Here is a 23,010-nt window from a genome sequence, read left to right on the forward strand (position 1 = left end):
GATCATGAGGTCAGGAGATTGAGACCATCCTGGCTAACACGGTGAAACCCCGTCTCTACTAAAAAATACAAAAAACTAGCCGGGCGAGGTGGTGGGCGCCTGTAGTCCCAGCTACTCAGGAGGCTGAGGCAGGAGAATGGCGTAAACCCGGGGTGGGGAGCTTGCAGTGAGCTGAGATCACGCCACTGCACTCCAGCCTGGGCAACTCCGTCTCAAAAAAAAAAAAAAAAAAGGAGAAGCAAAACACAATAATTTCAGCATATTTTCCTGTTTTCACTCTGCTCCTTAAGGTGGTCTTTGCTTTTGACATGGGTCTCACTATGTTGCCAAGGCTGGAGTGCAGTAGCTATTCACAAGTGGGATCATAGCTCACTACAGCCTTCTGACCTCAAGCAATCCTCCCCTCTCAGCCTCCATAGTCGCTGGAACAACAGGTGCATGCCACCACATCTGGCAAGATGATCTTTAGAAAGTTCCGAGCTTGGGCTGGCTAATAACACTCACAGCTGAGATACCACGCCAGAGCCCCATTGAGAAGGCCAGGTGCTAGAACAACTAATACTCTCGGTTTGACATATTTCCACTTGGCACTTTTGTAGGGGGAAAAAAATGCCAAAAGGTATAAACACGGGTGTTCCAACATCCAGAACTGTACAGTGGTTAATATATTGTCACCTTTGCCTTGATCACCTTTTCTAATTTTTCTAATTAAAAAAAAATTGTCATCCTTGGCTGGGCGCGGTGGCTCACGCCTGTAATCTCAGCACTTTAGGAGGCTGAGGCGGGCAGATCACCTAAGGTCAGGAGTTCGAGACAGGCCTGGCAAACATGGTGAAACCCCATCTCTACTAAAAATACAAAAATTGGCCGGGCGTGATGGCGGGGGCGTGTAAATCCGGCTACTCAGGAGGCTGAGGCAGGAGAATCGCTTGAATCCGGGATACTTGCAGTGAAATGAGATCATGCCACTGCACTCCAGCCTGGGCAACAAGAGCGAGACTCTGTCTCAAAAAAAAAAAGAAAAAAAGTAAAAGAAAAATTGTCATCCTTGCACAGGGGGCATGCTAATCTTCTCTGTATCATTCCAATTTTGGTATACGTGCTGCCGAAGTGACCACTCGATTACCTATTCCAATATAATGAAACCCCGTCTCTACTAAAAATAAAAAAATAAATAAATAAAATTAGCCGGCTGTGGTGGCGCATGCCTGTAATGCCAGCTACTCAACAAGCTGAGGCAGGAGAATCGCTTGAACCTGGGAGGCGGAAGTTGCAGTGAGTGGAGATCACACCACTGCACTCCAGCCTGAGCCAGAGTGAGGCTGTCTCAAAAAAAAAAAGAAAAATAAAAAACAAAAGAAATAGAACATTGCAAGTAAAGTTAAAGTATTCTTCAACTCCTCTTCTCAGTTCCATCACACTCCTTTCTACCCCTTCTTGAAGCAATAACCATCAAGATATGGTATGTATATCCTTGCAATTAAAAAAAATACATATATCCAATAGCCAATATGCTTTTATGTGTATTTGTAAAAAAACTTACAAAAATGACATTATACTACATATATAATCCCTCTAGATAAAGTTACATATAGTGTTAGGCTTTATGTAATAATTTTGAAAACAGGGTCTTACTCTGTCTCCCGGGCTGGGAACTCCTGGGTTTAAGGAATCCTCCTACCTCGGGCTCCCAAAGTGCTGGGATTACAGGTGGCCTAGACTTTATAAAGCTATTATCACCTCTTTCTTCTTTTCTCAACATTATCCTTTTGACGTCTATCTTAACCTGTGGAAACAGATGACCATCAATCCTTTTAAATGTTATACAGCATTAAATGTTGTGCACATGTGTGAGTCATGAGTTTAACTCTCGGGCCTCTCCCTAGAAATGGAAATCCAGGGTCACAAGCAATGGGCATTCCCGTTTTACTGTTAGATTCTGCTCTCCCGCCAGCAGCGTCTGAGAGGTGCTTGGCGTTCCCCTGAGGGTTGTGGGGGAGCTCGGACTTGCGTTCCCAGCAGGCCGGTTCTCGCCTGCGTTGTGACCAATTTGCGTCACTGGGGTTCCCAGCGGACTCAAGTGTGCCCAGGACTGCAGGGCGGACTCCTCGGTGACCGGAGGTCTTTCACCATGCTGGACTCTTCTAAGGCGCTTGACTGCGCTGATTTGAGCCTTTATCCGTCTGCATGTCGGCAGGGCGCCCAGGAAGTCGGGGTCGCTCTAGCTCAACTTTGTTTGGACTCTTACAGCTTCAGGCCAACATGGGGCTGGGAAGCTGAGCACTTATTCCGTCCCCGTTCGTAACTAGGGCTGGAAGACGCGCCCAGACTGCAAACAAAATTTCATCATTTTGTTTGTAGGACGCACCGGCCAAGGCTGCCAACCTATGAAACGCTTTGAGAAGCTGGGCGCTTTGGGAGGCCGAGGCGGGTGGATCCCCTGAAGCCAGCCTGTGAGACATAGTAAGATCCTGTCTCTAAAAATTAAAAAAAATTAGAAAAAAAAAAAAAAATTACCCCGGATGTGGTGCGCGCCTGTAGTCCCAGCTAATTGGGAGGCTGAGGCGGGAGGATCGTTCGAGCCTGGGAGTTCGAGACCAGCCTGGGCAACATAGCGAGGCTCTGTCTCTTTTTTTTTTTTTTTTTGAGACGGAGTCTCGCTCTGTCGCCCAGGCTGGAGTGCAGTGGCCGGATCTCAGCTCACTGCAAGCTCCGCCTCCCGAATTCACGCCATTCTCCTGCCTCAGCCTCCGGGGTAGCTGGGACTACAGGCGCCCGCCACCTCGCCCGGCTAGTTTTTTGTATTTTTTAGTAGAGACGGGGTTTCACCATGTTAGCCAGGATGGTCTTGATCTCCTGACCTCGTGATCCGCCCGTCTCGGCCTCCCAAAGTGCTGGGATTACAAGCTTGAGCCACCGCGCCCGGCCGAGGCTCTGTCTCTTAAAAAAAATAAGTAGCCATTTTCTGGGGTGGGCGCATCCCTCTCTGGTTCCTCGCTCTCCAACTGGCCCTGGTCCTGGGGGCGTGAAGGCTGCGATCTGGAGAGACAGAGCCGCGGGCTGACTCTGGAGGCCCAGCCTAGGATCCCTTCATTCATTCATCCGTTCTGTCACTCACCCGTCCTGCGCGCACGCGAGCGCCATCCTAAGCCCCAGGACCCCAAGTACCCCAACCCCACGGGGCACAGACAAGGACAGGCTGGCCAGCGCCTGGAAGCCGCGTGCCTGACCCCGTCTGTCCGAGCGAGTACCCCCTCCCACCCAAGAAGCAGCACGGCCGCGACAGTCCGGCCGCGCCCAACGACTCCCGCCCAGGGGCGCGCCGCCTCCCTTTCAGCGCATGCGCGCCCGGGAGCCCGCCCTGGGCGTCGGCGCACGTGGCCCCCACGGGCCCGCATGCGTGCGCGCTCCCGGCTCGCCCTCCCACGCGGTCCATCGCGCCTCCCGCCCCACCCTAACGGCAGCGCCGGCCGGAGCGGCCGACTGAACCAGGGTGCGTGCGTGCGCGCGCGCACGCGCGGGCCACGTGGGCGGGCGCCTTGCCGTTGCCCCGCCCCTTGTCAACCCCGCCCCCGCAGGCCCCGCCCCTGCCCGCGCGCCGGCGTCGGCTGCGTCTCCGGCGTTTGAATTGCGCTTCCGCCATCTTTCCAGCCTCAGTCGGACGGGCGCGGAGACGGTTCTGGAAGGTAGTGAGACGCGGCGGGCCGGGCAGGGCAGGGCCGGGCGGGGACGGGGGCGGCGGCGGCCGGGTAGGGGCCGGAGCTGGGGTCAGGGCCGGGGCAGGTGGCGGGCCCAGGGACAGCGGGCGGCTGTGAGTAGGTGGGTGGCGCGGGCCCGGCCGAGCCGGGGCAGGAGACGGGCATGGGGTCGGCGCCCGCCCCCGCGAACCCCCGTTTCATCCTTCGCTCTCATTCCCGTCCCGGTCTCAGTCCTGTCCCTATCCCGACTCCTCCGTCCGCCGTTCCGCGCGCCCCGCCGCCCCGGATGCCGGCCCCGCCCGCCGCCTTCCCGCTCCCAGGCCCGGCCGCCATGGCGCCGCGGGCGGGAGGCCTTTGTGGGGCGGGCACGTGGGGCGCTGGGGGCGCGGGAGCGGGGCCGCCATGGGCTGCGGGGCCGCGCGAGCGCTCGCCTCCGTCCTCTGCCTCCGCAGGAACGCCGCGATGGCTGCGCAGGGAGAGCCCCAGGTCCAGTTCAAAGTAGGTAACCCTGCGGGGCGGGAGGCGGCCGAGTCCGACCGCGTGCGACTCGCGGGTCCCTCCTCCCGGACCCACGATGGCTGTAACGGGGCCCCGCATCCATATTCTTTGTTTTAAGTGAGCCTGTGATGGTTAAAGTTCCATGACTCTGGGATCTTGAGAGGTGAAGTGTTTTGGGTTTACTTCCAAATGTGTTCTCCAACAGCTTGTGTTGGTTGGTGATGGTGGTACTGGAAAAACGACCTTCGTGAAGCGTCATTTGACTGGTGAATTTGAGAAGAAGTATGTAGGTATGTGCAGGAAAACCTTGCTTGTGGAAATACGTGAGAAATGGGTAAATTCATCTACTCAATCACGTCGTTTCCGTTTTAGCCACCTTGGGTGTTGAGGTTCATCCCCTAGTGTTCCACACCAACAGAGGACCTATTAAATTCAATGTATGGGACACAGCCGGCCAGGAGAAATTCGGCGGACTGAGAGATGGCTATTATATCCAAGGTAGGCATTTGTAACTTGCTGAACAGTTTTTGAGAGGTTTTGTGTACTTCAGTTTTCAAGGTTATAGAAAATCAGGTCTGTTCCAACAAATAGTGCTTAATACTGTAATGGGAATTGTGTCATATCTGGGTTAAAAGAAGACATGTGGACTTCAGGGAGTTGACCACCATTTTGGTGGCAGAGGAGAAAATTTTATGAAAGTTGCATGCTGTGTCATGCTAGGCATGGTTTAGAAAAACCTATGACTTACACTGGAACTTATAAGTCATCTTTAAAACAATAACAGGCTGTTACAGCAGTTTCAGTATTTGAAAACTTAGGTTCTTGTATGTAGTTTGGTGTGGCGATCAATGAATATTTCTAGTCCTTTACAAAGCAACACCAGATACTAGACCAGAGGAGATAGGAAGTCTTAACAAGTGTTATACAAGACTAGCCGATTTCTTGTTAAATTGTTTGTAGTAAGTTGTGCAGAGTATTTTTCTCAAATAGTTTGATTTAAAAATCTCAAGGAAAATGTTCATTGTACCAAAAAGAGAGGAATAAACAAAATACTCATCCCTCCTGGAACCTCACGTTGCTGATAACACATTATCTGGAATCATTCCATGCCTTTTGCTTTCCTTGAACGTGTACATATAAACACAAGAATTTCCCCCCCAAAAAATCCTTTAACCAAAAAGTTGTGGTTTCTTGCCTTATTAACTGTACCATAGTTATTTCTGCAGGTGAATATATAGACTTTATCTGGGTTATTTAATTTTATTTTTGAGACAGGGTCTTGCTTTGTTGCCCAACCTGGAGTGCAGCTTCCGCCTCCTAAGCCTCAGCCTCCTGAGTAGCTGGGACGACAGGCACCTGCCACTATGCCTGACTGATTTTTGTATTTTTTTTTTGTAGGGATGGGGATTCACCATGTTGCCCATGCTGGTCTGGAACTCATGAGCCCAGGTGATCCACCCACCTCAGCCTCTCAAAGTGCTGGGATTACAGGCATGAGCCACATCGCTTGGCCTATCTGGAGTTTTTAAGACAGGAATGATATTTCCTAGTATAGTCGGCCATTTAAAGACTTTCTGAAGACTATATTTCCACGCCCTGCCCTCAGAATATGGCAGCTTGGTTCTCCAGAATCTCACTTGGCATTAATTACTTCCGATAGTGTTTTTGGGATGAGGGGAGTATTAATGGTGAAGTTTATCAGGGAGATTTGATAGAATCAGCTCATCTTTCTTAGGAAGAGTTCTGTGTTAATGTTCTTAGAATTGAAAGAGACTTTGAAAGTGAGGGGAGAGATCTAGGTGCCTCTTTGAGGTCTAAGACTATAGTTGAGTCCTAGTCTGCGGTTCTTAGCATTCTTCACTTGTGTGGTAAACTGAGTGTACTAGTTAACACAACTGTTTCTTTCAGCCCAGTGTGCCATCATAATGTTTGACGTAACATCGAGAGTTACTTACAAGAATGTGCCTAACTGGCATAGAGATCTGGTACGAGTGTGTGAAAACATCCCCATTGTGTTGTGTGGCAACAAAGTGGATATTAAGGACAGGAAAGTGAAGGCGAAATCCATTGTCTTCCACCGAAAGAAGAATCTTCAGGTGTGTAAAATTAAAACTTCCTGAGTTATTTCTCTTATCGGAGAGTGTATGTAAGACCATGAAATTGACCGCTGTCTATTATATATGGAAATGATTTTTTTTCTCCCAAGGTGGAGTCCCGCTCTGTCCCCCAGGCTGGAGTGCAGTGACGAAATCTGGGCTCGCTGCGACCTCCGCCTCCCGGGTTCAAGCAGTTCTCCTGTCTCACCTCCCCTAGTAGCTGGGTTAAAGGCATGTACTACCACGCCTGGCTAATTTTTGTACTTTTTTTTTTTTAGTAGAGACGGGGTTTCACCATGTTGGTCAGGCTGATCTCCGACTCCTGACCTTAAGTGATCCACTTGCCTCGGCCTCCTGAAGTGCTGGGATTACACGCGTGAGCCACTGTGCTGGCAGGAAATAATTTTGTCTTTTTTATACTATTGTTTTTAAAGAATGATAGAGATGGGGTTTCAGTGTTGTCCGGGTTGGTCAACTGAAATACGTGTGTGTATTTATATATTCTTTGTTTTTTGAGACAGGGTCTTGCCCTGTTGCCCTGGCGGGCATGCAGTGTCATGAACATAGCTCACTGCAGCCTTGAACTCCTGGGCTCAAGCAGTCCTCCCACTTAAGCCTTCTGAGTAGCTGGGACCACAGGCATTCAAGACCATGCCCACCTAATTTGTTTTTTTGTAGAGATGGGGTCTTGCACTGTTGCCCAGGCCTGATCTTGTACTATTGGCCTCAGGCAGTCCTCCCACCTCAGCCCCCCCCAAAGTGCTGGGATTACAGGCATGAGCCACCATGCCTTGCCAAGAATCTTAACATTTTCTTGTCTTGCCATGTCCTAGAAAAATCGCCATCTTAATGAATTTTAAAAAGTAAAATTATTTTCTTTTAAACAGTACTACGACATTTCTGCCAAAAGTAACTACAACTTTGAAAAGCCCTTCCTCTGGCTTGCTAGGAAGCTCATTGGAGACCCTAACTTGGAATTTGTTGCCATGCCTGCTCTTGCCCCACCAGAAGTTGTCATGGACCCAGCTTTGGCAGCGCAGTATGAGCACGACTTAGAGGTATTATGGCCACTTTGCTGTCTAGGCTATAACGTTTGACTTGTATATTCCTGGCAGTTTTGATCTGGAGTGTTAAAATTTTTTCATCTCTTCGTCTAGGTTGCTCAGACAACTGCTCTCCCGGATGAGGATGATGACCTGTGAGAATGGAGCTGGAGCCCAGCGTCAGAAGTCTAGTTTTATAGGCAGCTGTCCTGTGATGTCAGCGGTGCAGCGTGTGTGCCACCTCATTATTATCTAGCTAAGCGGAACATGTGCTTCATCTGTGGGATGCTGAAGATGAGTGGGCTTCGGAGTGAATGTGGCAGTTTAAAAAATACCTTCATTGTTTGGACCTGCATATTTAGTTGTTTTGGAACGCAGTTGATTCCCTGAGTTTCAAATATAAGACTGCTACAGTCACATCACAATATTCAGTGGTGAAATCTTGTTTTGTTACTGTCATTCCCATTCCTTTTCGTTTAGAATCAGAATAAAGTTGTATTTCAAATATCTAAGCAAGTGAACTCATCCCTTGTTTATAAATAGCATTTGGAAATCGCTAAAATAGGGAAATTTTATGCCATGTTAATATTTGAATTGCCTTGCTATTATCGCTTAATTTGAAATCTATTGGGTTAATTTCTCCCTATGTCTACTTTTTATTTTTGTACATTTGAGCCATGTCACACAAACTGATTATGGCAGATCAGCAGTATTCTATTTGGTTAGAAGGGTCACATGGTGTAAATATTAGTGCAGTTAAGCTAAAGCAATGTTTGCTCCACCTTCATTTTGGCTAGGTAGGGTCACCTAGGGAAGAACTTGCTCAAAATTTGTGACCTGTCAGAATAAAAAATAATGTGGTTTGTATATATGAAATAGGTATTTTAAGGGTAATACTTTTGTTTTATGGCAAAAGTAATCATGTTTTAATGTAGAACTTCAAACAGGATGGAATATCAGTGGATGGCAGGAGCTTGGGAATTCTTGCTGTTAAGTACAAATTTTGCACTTTTTGAATGTTAGATGCTTAGTGTAAAGTTGATACGCAAGGAAAATGGTCCATGTTTACCCACGGTTTTCAGGTACTCCCGGACTTTAAAGATGTCTTGGACATTTCTTAAGCAGTACACACTACACCGTTTGATTATTTTTTTTTTTTCCTCCTGAGGATTTTTTTGTAGGGCAGCACAGCAGAGCAGGACATGGATGAAATACTAGGAATACGCATAGCGGGGCAGTGTGGGGGCTTCTCAGCAATGGAGAACAGTTGGTGAAACCTTTATTTTTGTCAAACTAAGCATTTAATTTTGTATATTTTCCACATTTAAAAATGAATTAGGTCTCTATCCTAATTAGGATTTGATCCCATCAACACTATTGTAGCAGTTAGGAATCTTAAGAGCTTTTTTTTTTTTCATACAATTACTATAGTCCAGTTTACCAAAGTTTTCTTTAGATGTCTGATTATCTTGAGGTGATTACTTACCTTAAAAGGTATAGAAAGGATCACTTACATATATGGAAGAATGAAACAAGGGTGAAGCTGAATAAAGTTCTACTTACTGTATTAACTGGCAACAGTTGAGTTTCTTAAGATCTGAATTGCTGTGTATGTGTACGCTGTATTCAGAACCAGTTTCTAACCAGCCTGTGAGATGGGAAGTTTTTTTCCCATAATTGGGATGAAACCTTTCATTCAGATATTTTGAATTGAAGGTGTATGTGTTGTTTGTAACCTTGTGTAGATTGCAAGTGGTGTTGACATTCTGGATCTTCTATGTAACAGTTGAAATTTGGAAGTGACGTCGCTTACCTGTCTAACATGGTGTGGGAGAGAATTTACAAGTCATTTATTGAAAGAATAATTGTTGCAAAATATATTGCTTCGACTTTGCCTGGATTTTTTGAATCATCTGTAGTATTTGCTTTAGGAAATACTGACTAGTTAGCAGAGATTATTATCTTTTATGTGGGGGGTGGGGTGGGGAAGGGGTCATTTCTCTCCAGATTGTACATATGGGAAAAGTTGGCTCTCCATTTTTTGAAATCTCCTAATGAAAGCTTTATACGAAGTTACTGCAAACTAGTAATAGCTTATTTGAGCAAAGTCATTAAGAAAAAGCATAGTTAACGCATGGGTCTTGTGTGGATATAATGTGAAACATTGGTAAATTAGCGGGTCAGATGTTGGAGAGCAGTTTCAATTTGTGTGAGAGCCAGTTTTTTTTTTTTTTTTTTAAACCCATATAGATTTTTTTTATCATAAAATGTCTGGAAAAGAGACTCCAAAATAACCTCCAAAGAGGACTGGTTTCCTGGCTAACTGTTCACCTGAAGGAACTCAAGTACAGAGAATTTCTGGTTTCTTCTGCAGAAACATCAGGAACACAAAAAATTACCCGCTGAGCAAATGGGGTGAGAGTTGGATTCAGCTTTTCTTGCCGGCAAACTGACACATCGTGTATGATGTTTTCTGCCACGTTGGGGCTGTGCAGGGCGCTCCTGCCGAGCAGGATAACGTGAGACTAAGCTCTCCCTGTGTGAGGCAGACCTTGTACTAGGACAGCAGCCATCCTAACTCCTGCAGCACCTTTTACCCTTGAAGTCGAGGGCATGTTGGGGAGAAACCGCACCTAACCACGGAAACCTTATCTTTAGTTAAGGGGTCAGAGTCCTATTCAAAAAACATCGGATGCATCTGCCCTGCTGCACATTTCCTACAAGGTCTTGGAAGCTCTGGTCACACGTGCATCCTGAGACCACACACCTGTGTGCATACTGCTTTTCAGAACTCCGCCTTACCTCTCCCGAAGTCAGTCCTACCAGTTAATGCTTTACCTCCTTTAGAATTCACTCACTGGTTTTTACCTTAAGTGAGTCAGATGTCCGACTACAGACATCACAGATTGCCCTCAGCCCTAGTCAGCATGGCAAATTTGCGATTGCGACTTTCCCTTTCTAGTCTAATTGCCACGGGGGCAAGGGCCATGTCACTGCTTTTTCGTGTCCCTAGTGTTTACTAAATGTTCTATGGGAACCTGGAGGAACAGAGAACTTGGGGGTTAGAGATAGGGTGGGATTGATGGAGGAGGTGGGTGGAGAGGAGCTGGGAGAACTTTGTACACCATTAGGTCTGACTATTCCGAAGTCATGCTGGTATTTCCTTCCTGAGGTTTGTAGCTTATACTCTCTTTTTAGTTTTTTAGATTAATTTATTTAATTTATTTATTTACTTTTTTAGAGTCTCTCTTTCTCCCAGGCCGGAGTGCAGTGGCGCGATCTCGGCTTACTGCAACCTCTGCCTCCCGGGTTCAGGCGTTTCTCATGCCTCATCCTTCTGGGTCGCTGGGACAGGCATGCGCGTACACTGCCTTTTATCCATTTATTCTGGCTTGTTTCTTTAGTGTACAGGAGCAGAGGGAGTCAGTGTGGACAGTCGGGAAGCTTGCGGGATGGAACTCAGTTAAAATGGTGCCATCAGCAGGTGTTGGGGCTGGGAGGCTTGAAGTTTAGTCACAGGCATTGGAAGAGGCACCTTGGATTTAGTGGTTTTCAGTTCCCTACCTTGAAGAAGCAAAATAGAAACCATTCTGTATACATCGGCCTTTGGTGATGTGGACAGTTCAGTCCTTCTGTCCAGTCAGCTGTGCTCAGAGAGAGACTGTGCAGCGCTGCAGTGGCTTCGCTCATGAAGCCTTCGCCTGGGGAGAAAGGCAGTCGGGTTCCCTGGGATGAGGCTGAGCGCTGCAGCGAGTGGGAGGACCGACAGCAGGATGAGGCTTTGGGAGCATCGCAGGGGCCTGGTCTGAGGCCTGAAGAGGAGGGCAGTGGAGTCCAGGAGAGACCCTGAGGGGAAGCCCCCCTGACGAGCAGGCGGGAAGGTGGGGTGCACAGGCGGAGGCTCTCAAGCAGGCGTGTGGGTTTTTTATAAGCCGGTTTACAGTTTGGCATTTAGAACACAATGGGACGCCACAGAAGGCTCGAGCGTCATAAAATTTTGGCAACAGGAGTGGGTGCCCAGGGTCCAGGGGCAGCCAGCCTTGCCCCCGCCAAGCCTATGCTCCAGGAAAGGAAGGGTCGCACCGTGGCCACCACAAAGCCTGGTCGTGGCAACCCCTCAGCGTACTCATCCATTGAGTGAGCAGCCACTGCTGACGCCAGGCGCTGGCCCCACCCATGCAGGGGGCCTTCTTAATGAGGCAGGAGAAAAGGATCGGGGGCTTCTCCAATAGTAAGTGTGAGGTGTGAGCTGCAGTGCCTAAAGCCACCAATACCTGTGGTCAAAGTCAGTTTCTGGTGACAAAACTATGGATCAGGCCGGGGGTCGAGTGGCTGTGACAAGGTAGCAGCACTGTGACTGCCCCCCAGGCATGAAGGATGGGAACCGAATTGCTAGGAAGTGCAGCTGGAAGCCGGTGGGCAGGGGAGCCGGCTGGGGCAGAGCTGCAGGTCTTGGGGAGAAGTATTTGCTTTTTGCTTCCTCCCTCCCTTGATGTCCGACCTTCTTTTCCCCACCAAGGGAAGAAGTCGTATAGGCTGGCTATTGACAGTGTGGGGATTGGAGCAGTTAAAACAGACACAGCTGGCACAGTTCCCCCCACCAGAGGTAACTTGTTGACATTCTGTCATATATCCTTTCACATGTTTTCTAAAAAGAGGGGATTATGCTATCATGCAGTTTCCTAGCCATTTTTCACTGTTTGTGATGGGCTTTTCTGTGTCAGTGAGTTTCACAGCACTGTTCACAATTATCTAGGGATCCAGAGCGCAGCCAGGCCGTCATTTAGTGTGACAGCCTCTGTGGTTCTTGTCAGACTGCGTTGCTGTCTCGTCCCACTCGTCTGCATGCCGCTTAGCAGACTGGGTTTAACTCTTGAAGGGAAGTTTATTTCCAGATGTGTAGACCATCCGTGGTCTTTTTCTTCCACGTGCTTCTCAGGCTGTTGTGTTTGTTACTTTTTTTTTTCTCTCTCTCTTTTGAGTCAGAGTCACCCTCTGTCACCCAGGCTGGAGTGCAGTGGTGGGATCTTGGCTCACTGCAGCCTCAACCTCCCAGCCTCAAGCCATCCTCCCACCTCAGCCTCTCGAGTAGCTGGGACTATAGGTGTGCGCCACCACACCCAGCTAATTTTTTTTTTTTTTTTGCAGAGACTGGGTTTCACCATGTTGCCCATGCTGGTCTTGAACTCCTGGGCTCAAGCAATCCTCCCACCTCGGCCTCCCAAAGTGCTGGGATTACAGACGTGAGCCACTGTGCTGGCCACATGTTTGTTACTTTAAACTTCTGAGGGTGTGTCCTGCTTTATAAACTCCTAATAGATGGAAAACCAAACTTACTTTGAAATTAAACTCTCTGGGGGTGTGTGTATGTGTCTGTGTGTGTGTCTTTGTGTATCTGTCTGTGTGTCTTTGTGTGTCTGTGTGTGTCTCTGGGTGTGTGTGTATGTCTGTGTCTCTGGGTATGTCTATGTGTATGTGTCTGTGTGTCTGTGTGTGTGTGTGTCAGTGTGTGTATCTGTGTGTGTCTCTGGGTGTGTGTGTGTCTGTGTGTCAGTGTGTGTATGTGTCTGTGTGTGTCTCTGGGTGTGTGTGTATGTCTGTGTCTCTGGGTATGTCTATGTGTATGTGTCTGTGTGTCTGTGTGTGTGTCTCTGTGTGTTTCAGTTTGTTGATTTTCGCCATGTGAGCTTCCGCTTTGCATTCCCAGCATTGGACATGGGCAAGAGGCGGAAGTCCTAACATGCTGAATTACACACATTTTATTACATGGTTCCCTTCATGCGATTTATTCTATAAATTCACATTTATGGTCATGCCCAGGGGCTCACGCCTGTAATCCCAGCACTTTGGGAGGCTGAGGCAGGAGGATTACTTGAACCTAGGAGTTTGAGACCAGCCTGGGCAACGTAATGAGACCCCATCTCTAATTTTTTAGAAGTAAAAAAAATATTTTTATTGAAAAAATTCACACTTATGTTTTCAGAGATGTGCAAGGTCAGTGTATGCTCTTACCCCTTCTCACATATTCATATTCTGTGATGCTCCAATTTGGAGCTCAGAAAATATTGATTGACAATATTGAATTTGGACTAATAAGAACAAAATCTGGGGGAAAATAGTGTTAGCCAAAGGAAAATGTCATAACGAGGAGGAAACTGAAAGCTTAAATTGCAGAAATAAAAAGCACATAATAGTCCAGATCGCAGGAGGCCCAAATATGAGAATATGTTAGAGATCAATTGATTAGAGATGGGGTCTTACGTTGTTGTCCAGGCTGGAGTGCCATGGCATCGTGATCATAGTTCACTGCAGTCTCAACCTCCTGGGCTCAAGCCATCCTCCGGCCTCCCAAGTAACTGGGACTACAGGCGTGCACTGGCGCACCTGTCTTTCTTGCTTTCCTTTTTATATGGATTTCTCACCTCCAGGTACTCCTGAGAACACCTCCTCCGTCTGTGGATCTGCGTGGTGTCCATCACTGATCTCACCTCTAGGTACTCCCGAGAACGCTTCCTCCATCTGTGGATCCGCGTGGTCTCCATCACTGATCTCACCTCAAGGTACTCCCGAGAGCGCTTCCTCCGTCTGTGGATCCACATGGTCTCCATCACTGATCTCACGTCTAGGTACTCCTGAGAGCGCCTCCTCCGTCTGTGGATCTGTGTGGTGTTCATCACTGATCTCACCTCTAGGTACACCCGAGAACGCCTCCTCTGTCACTGTGGATCTGTGTAGTTCGCATCACTGAGATGTGTCGCGTTATTTCTGTCTTCCTGCTGTGCGTTCCTTTGGCTGCAGTATAGAAATTGCATAAATCCACTGCCTTTCACACCCGCAAATAGCTTCCCAGGGCCACCATAATAAATTACTACACGCTGGGTGGCTTAGAACAATTTTATCCCTCAGCCTCCCAGAGGCCACACGTCTGAAATCAAGGTGTCAGCAGGGCAGTGCTCCCTGTGAAGGATCCAGCAAGAACCTTTTCCACGGTGTTCTCCTAGGTCCTGGTGTTGCCAGCAACCCTTGCTGACCCTCGGCTGGCAGACCCATTGCTCCCACCTCTGCCTCTGTCATCACAGGGCCCTCTCCCTGTGTGTGTGTCTGTCTCTGTGTCACCTCTCCTCTTCTAATAAGAAACCAGGAATACCCACCCACATGCTGGCGCAGTGCTCCACACCTGTAATCCTAGGTCTCTGGGAGGCCAAGGCAGGCAGATCACTTGAGGCCAGAAGTTTGAGACCAGCCTGGGCAACCTGGCAACACCTCTTCTCTACAAAAAACAAAAGAATTAGCCAGGTGTGGTGACTTACATCTGTAGTCCCAGCTACTGAGGAGGCTGAGGTGGGAGGATCACTTGAGCCCTGGAGGTCGAGGCTTCAGTGAGCCATGATTGCATCAGTGCACTCCCACCTGGGTGACAGAGCAAGACCCTGTCTCAAAAAACACTGAACCACAACTTCAGGATGGCCTCATCTTAACCAATTACATCTATAATGACCATCTTTCCAAATAAAGTCACATTTTGAGATTAAAGGGGTTGGGACTTGAACATGTCCTTTTGCGGGACACAGTTGAACCTACAGTTGTGGTGAGTGAGTGTCTCCAGGCTTTTGATCTCCAGAAATGTGTTACTACATTCTCCTTTCTGTGTTTTTTTTTTTTTTTTTTTTTTTTTTGAGACGGAGTCTGGCTCTGTCGCCCAGGCTGGAGTGCAGTGGCCGGATCTCAGCTCACTGCAAGCTCCGCCTCCCGGGTTCACGCCATTCTCCTGCCTCAGCCTCCCGAGTAGCTGGGACTACAGGCGCCGCCACCACGCCTGGCTAGTTTTTTGTATTTTTTAGTAGAGACGGGGTTTCACCGTGTTAGCCAGGATGGTCTCGATATCCTAACCTCGTGATCCGCCCGTCTCGGCCTCCTAAAGTGCTGGGATTACAGGCTTGAGCCACCGCGCCCGGCCTCCTTTCTGTGTTGTGTTGTACATGTGCAAGAGTTTCTCTTGGCTGGACACACACAGGCATACATGGAATTGAATGGCTGGATCAAAAAGACATTTACAACACGTGCTCACCAAAGGAATGTTACAAAATGTTCCCCAATTTGTAACATCTCTTTTCACTTAAAGTCTTCCTGATTCACAAACATTGTTAATTTTAACATGGTTCAACTTATTGATACTTCTTTTAGTTCATGTTTCTATGTTTAAGATATCCTTTCCTATCCGTAGTTCAAAAGATATTCACTTACATTTTACTTTTTTATTTTATTTTGAGATGGAGTTTCACTCTGTTGCCCAGGCTGGAGTGCAATGGCGTGATCTCGGTTCACTGCAACCTCTGCCTCCCAGGTTCAAGAGATTCTCCTGCCTCAGCCTCCCAAGTAGCTGGGATTACAGGCATGTACCACCATGTCTGGCGAATTTTTGTATTTTTAGTAGAGACAGGGTTTCTCCATGTTGGTCAGGCTGGTCTCAAACTCCCAACCTCAGGTGATCCGCCCACCTAGGCTTCCCAAAGTGCTGGGATTACTGGTGTGAGCCACCGTGCCCAGCCTTTCACTTACATTTTATACTAGGAATTTTTAAGTTTTGTTTTTGACAGATGAAACTTGATCCATCAGGAGCTGCTTTTTGCATATAGTGTAAGATAGGGATTTTCTTTTCTTTTCTTTTTTTTGAGACAGAATTTCACTCTTTCACCCAGGCTGGAGTGCAGTGGCGTGATCAAGGCTCACTGCAGCCTTGCCCCTGAGTCTCAAGCAATCTTCCTGCCTCAGCCTCTCAAGCAGCTGGGACTACAGATGTGCACCACCACGCCTGGCGAATTTTTTTTTTTTTTTTTGTAGACATGGTGTTTCACTGTGTTGTCAGGCTGGGCACAAGTGATCTGCTCACCCCGGCCTCCCAAAGTACTGGGATTACAGGTGTGTACCACCGTGCCCAGCTGTAGATAGGGGTTTGATTTTGTCTTTTCTTTGTGGATGACCAGTTTTTCCAGTTCCAGCTAATGAATGATTCCTCCTCCTGTGCTGATCTGACATGCCGTCAGTCCCATGGTCACATCCACAATATGACTCTGTTGCTGGCCTCCTTGTTTGCTTCCATTGGTCAGCATGCCTTTTCCTGGGCCAGTATCACACTATCTTAATTAATTACTATAGGCTGGGTCAGTGGCTCACGCCTGTAATCCCAGCACTTTGGGAGGCCAAGGTACGTGGATCACTTGAGGTCAGGAGTTTGAGACCAGCCTGGCCAACATGGTGAAACTCTGTCTCTACTACAAATACAAAAATTAGCTAGGCATAGTGGCACATGCCTGTAGTCCCAGCTACTTGGGAGGCTGAGGCAGGAGAATCGCTTGAACCTGGGAGACGGAGGTTGCAGTGAGCCAAGACTGTGCCATTGCACTCCAGGCTGGGCAACAAGAAAGAAACTCTGTCTCAAAAAAAAAAAAAAAAAAAAAAATGTACTACAGCTTGGTAAGTGCTTATATTTGATAAACCAAGTCCTATCTCTGTTCTTAAGAAGAGTTTTGGCTATGTTCGATGCTTCCATGAAAATTCCACAAAAAAACACTAGGAATTTTGATTGGAATCACACAGAATATACAGCCATTTTTGGGAAGTTGACGTATTTCCTAGGATGAACTTTGAGGAGCCAGATTAGCAGGTCAAAGACTGTATGAACACGGGGACTTTTGACAAGCATCATCCAGTTGCTTTTCGCTGGTTGTACTAAGCTACAGATGGGCAAGAACTTGGCCGGCTCACCTTTATGTCTTGAGCTCCTAGCTCAGTGCCTGAAACACTTATCAAACCAGCAATGTCTCTTATGCCAGCTGCACCCCAACTTCTCCAGTGTAATTTTGTTTTAGTTTTTATTTTTGTTTTTATTTTTTTGAGATGGAGTCCCTCTCTGTTGCCCAGACTGGAGTGTAGTGGCAAGATCGTGGCTCACTACAACCTCTACCTCCCAGGTTTAAGCGATTCTCCTGCCTCAGCCTCCTGAGTAGCTAGGATTACAGGTGCCCACCAACAAGCCCAGCTAATTTTTGTATTTTTAGTAGAGACGGGTTTCACTATGTTGGTCAGGCTGGTCTTGAACTCCTGACCTCAGGTGATCCTCCCACATTGGCTTCCCAAAGTGCTGGGATTACAGGCGTGAGCCACCACACCCAACCTCTAGTATAATTTTGAAATGTATAACTACTTTTTATCATGAATATCTCTAAACCAGAAGAAAACAGCACCTTCTATTGGAATGGTGAAAATTCAGGACATAGACAACACGAAATGCTGGCAAGGATGTGGAGCAACAGGAACGTTCCTTCATTGCTGATGGGAATGCAAATGGTGCAGCCACTTTGGAAGACAGTTTGGCAGTTTCTTACAAAACTAAACAGTATCTTACCATATGATTCCTCAATCCTGTTCCTTGGTATTTACCCAAATGAGCTGAAAGCTTAGGTCCTCACAAAACCTCCACCTGGATGTTTATAGCTGCTTTCTTCATAAATGCCAAAGCTTGGAAGCACCCAAGATGTCCTCCAGTAGGTGAAAGAATAAGCTGTGGTGCATCTGGAAATGGAATATTATTCAGCACTGAAAAGAACTGAGCCATCAAGCCATGGAAAGACATGGGAGAAAAATGCACTTTACTAAGTGAAATATTCTGAAAAGGTCACAATACCAACTATATGACATTCCAGAAAAGCCAAACCACGGAGACACTATAAAGGTCAGTCATTAGGGTGTGGGTAGGATGAGTGGGTGTCATGCAGAGGATTTTTAGGGCAATGTATAGCGTTATAACAGAGATACGTGTCATTTCACATTTGTCAAAACCCACAAAATGTGCACCACCAGACTGAACCCCAGTGTGAACTGTGGGTGATAATGGTGTGTCACTGTGAGTTCATCAGTTGTAACAAATGGACCACTCTAGGGGGATGCTCATATGGGGGAGGCTGTACATATGTGGGGCATAGCGGGTATTCTCACCCAATTTTGCTGTGAACCTAAAACTGCTCTAAAAAAGTCTACTTAAAGTAAAGCAACAACAGAATAAGATTTAAGTGTAAATAAGTCTGTTATAAAATAGAGAACATCCATCAATGAATAAAAGTTAAGTTTTTTTGTTGATCAATTTATAAGTGAAGTGACTGACAAAACTTGTTTTTTTGAGGTCAGGTTAAAGCCATCTCAGAAACAAGTAGTGGAGTTGCCAGTCTCCAGAATAAGCCATGTGAGTAGACAGCAAATTGTTAATAACTTCAGCATTTCTGTGCATAGAACCAGGGAAGTAATGTCTTTAAATACATCTGCATCTTGAAATATCTGCCACTAATTTAGGCACATTGAAATTGCTGCATTAAACTACTGAACTATCACAGAAGCCTCTGCAACCTTTATTCTGAGTTTACTGATGCTATTTATAGCAGAGGATCAGAAAAAAAAAATGTATTACTATCTGGTGTACTAGGTGACCGTGGCAGTGATGTATGTCTGGTGTAATAGGTGACCATGATGGTGATGGGTGACTGAAAGTGATGTGTGTCTGATGTAATAGGTGACCATGATGATAATGGGTGACTGTGACAGTGATGTGTGTCTGATGTAATAGGTGACCATGATGGTGATGGGTGACTGTGACAGTGATGTGTGTCTGATGCAATAGGTGACCATGATGGTGATGGGTGACTGTGACAGTGATGTGTGTCTGATGTAATAGGTAACCATGATGGTGATGGGTGACTGTGACAGTGATGTGTGTCTGATGTAATAGGTGACCATGATGGTGATGGGTGACTGTGACAGTGATGTGTGTGTGATGTAATAGGTGACCATGATGGTGATGGGTGACCGTGGCAGTGATGTGTGTCTAGTGTAACAGTCAACCGTGATGGTGATAGGTGATGGTGACAGTGATGGTGACAGGTGACTGTGACAATGATGTATGTCTGATATAACAGTTAACCGTGATGGTTACAGGAGAAAGTTGTACTGTCTATTTCCACAGGAACATCTGTAGAGCATGTTTGGCTAAGGTTTCTCTTAATGCACACTGGAACCATGCCATGCTGTTTTCCCTGCCCCACCTCACAGCACAGTGCCCGGCACACATGACTTAGTCAATAAAACGTTGAATTAAAAAAAAAAAATTAACCATTGTAAGTGTACGATTCAGTGACGTTTAGTTCAGCCACAGTGTTGTGCGAACACAACTACCTAATTCCAGGACATTTGCTTCACCCCCAAAGGAAACCCCATACTCATTGGTAATCACTTCTGTGTCCCCCTTTCTCCTGCCCCTGGCAACCATGAATCTGCTTTCTGTTTTTTTGGTTTTTTTTTTTTGAGATGGAGTCTTGCTCTGTCGCCCAGGCTGGAGTGCAGTGGCACCATCTCGGTTCACTGCAAGCTCCACCTCCTGGGTTTACACCATTCTCCTGCCTCAGCCTCCCGGGTAGCTGGGACTACAGGTGCCCGCCACTGCGCCTGGCTAATTTTTTTTTTTTTTTCTATTTTTTAGTAGAGATGGGGTTTCACCATGGTCTCGATCTCCTGACCTTGTGATCCGCCCGCCTCGGCCTCCTGAAGTGCTGGGATTACAGGTGTGAGCCACCGCGCCGGCCTGCTTTCTGTTTTTATGGACTGGTTTATTCTAGACATTTCATAAAGACGGATTCTTGCCCTGTGGAGGCTTTTGTGTCTGGCTTCGTTCATCAGCATAATGTTTTCAAGATTCATTCACGTTGTAGATGAATCAGTACTTCTTTTTTTAAATTTTTAATTCTTTTTATTTTTAATTTTTTGCAGAGACACAGGTCTCACCATGTTGCCCAATGAACTCCTGGCCTCAAGCAATCCTCCCACCTTGGCCTCCCAAAGTGCTGGGATCACAGATATGAGCCACTGTGCACTTTTTTAATTTTTAATTTTTTTTTTGTGCCCAGGAGGCAAAACAATTTTATTTCACAGTTGTCTTTAAAATCACAAAGATACCTTTTCTTCATATATGAACATTAGTACAGATACCTATACTTTTTAGAAAATGATTATACAGACCCTCTCAAAGAAAAATATATTCTGTGATATGGTTTCAGCACGGTTGCTTGGAAAAAACTCACATCTGGACTGATTCCTAAAACATAGCATTCCACCACTCTGCAAATTTGGGTTCAAAATATAGATTATTGTCATCAGTATGTGGTGCCTGCATTCTTACATGTTTGATAATACATATATAGGCTGGCTTATCACCTAACATTCCATTGGTTTATCAGCCTTTTCTGCAGGTTTATCAGCAGGTTGAGCAGCTGTGCTTTTCTCTGTGGCCTTTCTTCAAGACCTTCCAGGAATGGACACATATCATCGTCATCATAGATTGTAAACTCCAAAGTCTTTACCAACAATTCCAATGGAAACATTCTTTTAGCCAGGTCCTGTTCTGCAGGAAGTGTCTCTCTCCTTTTTTTTTTTTTTTTGAGACAGAGTCTCGCTCTGTCACCCAGGCTGGAGTGCAGTGGCATGATTTTGGCTTACTGAAATCTCTACTTCCCAGGTTCAAGCAATTCTCCTGCCTCAGCACCCACTAGTAGCTGGGATTACAGGCACATGCCACCATGACCGGCTAATATTTTTTGTATTTTTAGTAGAGGTGGGGTTTCACCATGTTGGCCAGGCTAGTCTCGAACTCCTGACCTTGGATGATCCACCTGCCTCGGCCTCCCAAAGTGCTGGAATTACAGGCGTGAGCCACCGTGCCCAGTCGGAAGTGTCTCTCTTAAGGCACGCAGACCATGTTTAGCCAGTTCCTTTAAATTGCACTCCATGAATCCAGACATATGTGTCTCCAAGTAAGCACGAGCTCACTGAAAACAGGCTCCAACGGACATTAGCTCTGCAGTCAAAATAGTTACCAGATAGACAGGTCTGGAAACGGTGAGGGCCTGTAGCATCATCACCAGCGATAAGCAGCCCAGCACCACATGGTCTCTGGCCATATCGCAGTGTTGGTATCTGGGTTTGGTTTCCAATTAGAGATACAAGACGAGACACTGGAAGTGGTCTATCAAATACAAATCTGGAATCCAAACACTCCTGGTGCATAAAATTACACAACAGTTATCCCAGGCTGGTCTCGAACTCTCAAGCTCAAGCAATCCACCCACCTCGGCTTCCCGAAGTGCTGGGTTTACAGGTGTGAGCCACCGCGCCTGGCCCAGTTCTACCTTTTTTTTTTTTTTTTTTGAGAAGGAGTCTCGCTCTGTCGCCCAGGCTGGAGTGCAGTGACGCGATCTCGGCTCACTGCAAGCTCCACCTCCCGGGTTCACGCCATTCTCCTGCCTCAGCCTCCCGAGTAGCTGGGACTACAGGCGCCCACTGCCACGCCCGGCTAATTTTTTTTTCTTTTTTTTTTCTTTTTTTTGCGTTTTTTAGTAGAGATGGAGTTTCACCTTGTTAGCCAGGACGGTCTCCATCTCCTGACCTCGTGATCTGCCCACCTCGGCCTCCCAAAGTGCTGGGATTACAGGCGTGAGCCACCGCGCCCGGCCTACTTTTTTTTTTTTTTTTTTTTTTTTTTTTTGAGACGGAGTCTTGCTCTGTCACCCAGGCTGGAGTGCAGTGGCCGGATCTCAGCTCACTGCAAGCTCCTCCTCTCGGGTTCACGCCATTCTCCTGCCTCAGCCTCCCGAGTAGCTGGGACTACAGGCATCTGCCACTTCGCCCGGCTAGTTTTTTTTTTTTGTATTTTTTAGTAGAGACGGGGTTTCGCCGTGTTAGCCAGGATGGTCTCGATCTCCTGACCTCGTGATCCGCCCGTCTCGGCCTCCCAAAGTGCTGGGATTACAGGCTTGAGCCACCGCGCCCGGCCCCGGCCTACTTTTAATATGCTCTCCATATGCCTCCTTTGAATCCTTGCTGAAATTGATATGTAACAAAATTCAGTAATGTGCACAAATATTTTTTTCTTCATTTTGATAGTTGGACTGTATTGACATTGTCAGAACCTATAGCTGTCACGTGACATCACTCTCTCCTATAGGCATTCGTCCTAATTCTGCAAGGAGATGTATATTCCATTCTAACCAGTAGTCCCCAGTGTCTCTCCAGTCATTTAGATGGTCTGAAGCAGCATGGGCTTAGCCACTTGGGGTTAGTTTTCCTAGATACTGTGCCCTTTCGATACCTAATTTCAAGTCTTTTTTCATTTCAGGAAACACTTCTCAAAATATACTTTTTTTTTTTTAGATGGAGTCTCACTCTGTCCCCAGGCTGGAGTGCAGTGGGGTGATCTCGGCTCACTGCAACCTCTGCCTCCCAGGTTCAAGCGATTCTCCTGCCTCAGCCTCCCAAGTAGCTGGGATTACAGGCATGTACCACCACGCCTGGCTAATTTTTGTGTGAGTGTACTTTTTTTTTTCAGTAGACACGGGGGTTTCACTATGTTGGCCAGTCTGGTCTCGAACTCCTGACCTCAAGGGATCCACCTGCCATGGCCCCCCAAAGTGCTGGGATTACAGGCGTGAGCCATCATGCCAGGCCCAAATATACATTTTAATATTATTTTGTATTACTGCCTTGGTTTTCCTCTTCAGCAACTCCTATTAAATTTATATTAGATCTTCTTTTCTGATCTTCTATACTTATTCCTCATTTTGAATTGGTTTCATCTTG

General features: G+C 46.9%; 1 protein-coding gene, 1 non-coding gene and 1 pseudogene across 3 annotated transcripts; 1 reads left to right on the plus strand and 2 right to left on the minus strand.

The window, feature by feature from the left end:
• Positions 1–1,011: 1,011 nt before the first annotated feature.
• On the minus strand, positions 1,012–1,118 carry LOC119623945 (U6 spliceosomal RNA). Its single transcript, XR_005240046.1, has one exon. It is a non-coding gene; the product is annotated as a U6 spliceosomal RNA (small nuclear RNA).
• Positions 1,119–3,568: 2,450 nt separating this feature from the next.
• On the plus strand, positions 3,569–7,847 carry RAN (RAN, member RAS oncogene family). 2 transcript variants are annotated; one of them, XM_008005231.3, is made up of 7 exons: positions 3,569–3,686; positions 4,151–4,196; positions 4,402–4,486; positions 4,569–4,694; positions 6,105–6,292; positions 7,180–7,350; positions 7,450–7,847. In XM_008005231.3, the coding sequence occupies exons 2-7, from the start codon at positions 4,161–4,163 to the stop codon at positions 7,492–7,494; spliced, it is 651 nt and encodes a 216-aa protein (XP_008003422.1). In that variant the 5' UTR covers positions 3,569–3,686; positions 4,151–4,160; the 3' UTR covers positions 7,495–7,847. The 2 variants fall into 2 exon arrangements, with proteins under 2 accessions (XP_008003422.1, XP_072877344.1); XM_073021243.1 differs by lacking the exon at positions 4,151–4,196 and having other exon boundaries at positions 3,626–3,686.
• A 12,745-nt stretch (positions 7,848–20,592) lies between these two features.
• LOC140712829 (proteasome subunit alpha type-1 pseudogene) lies at positions 20,593–21,450 on the minus strand (annotated as a pseudogene).
• Positions 21,451–23,010: the final 1,560 nt, after the last annotated feature.

This window comes from Chlorocebus sabaeus, chromosome 11 (genome assembly GCF_047675955.1).
Source record: "Chlorocebus sabaeus isolate Y175 chromosome 11, mChlSab1.0.hap1, whole genome shotgun sequence".
NCBI classification, from domain to species: Eukaryota; Metazoa; Chordata; class Mammalia; order Primates; family Cercopithecidae; genus Chlorocebus; species Chlorocebus sabaeus.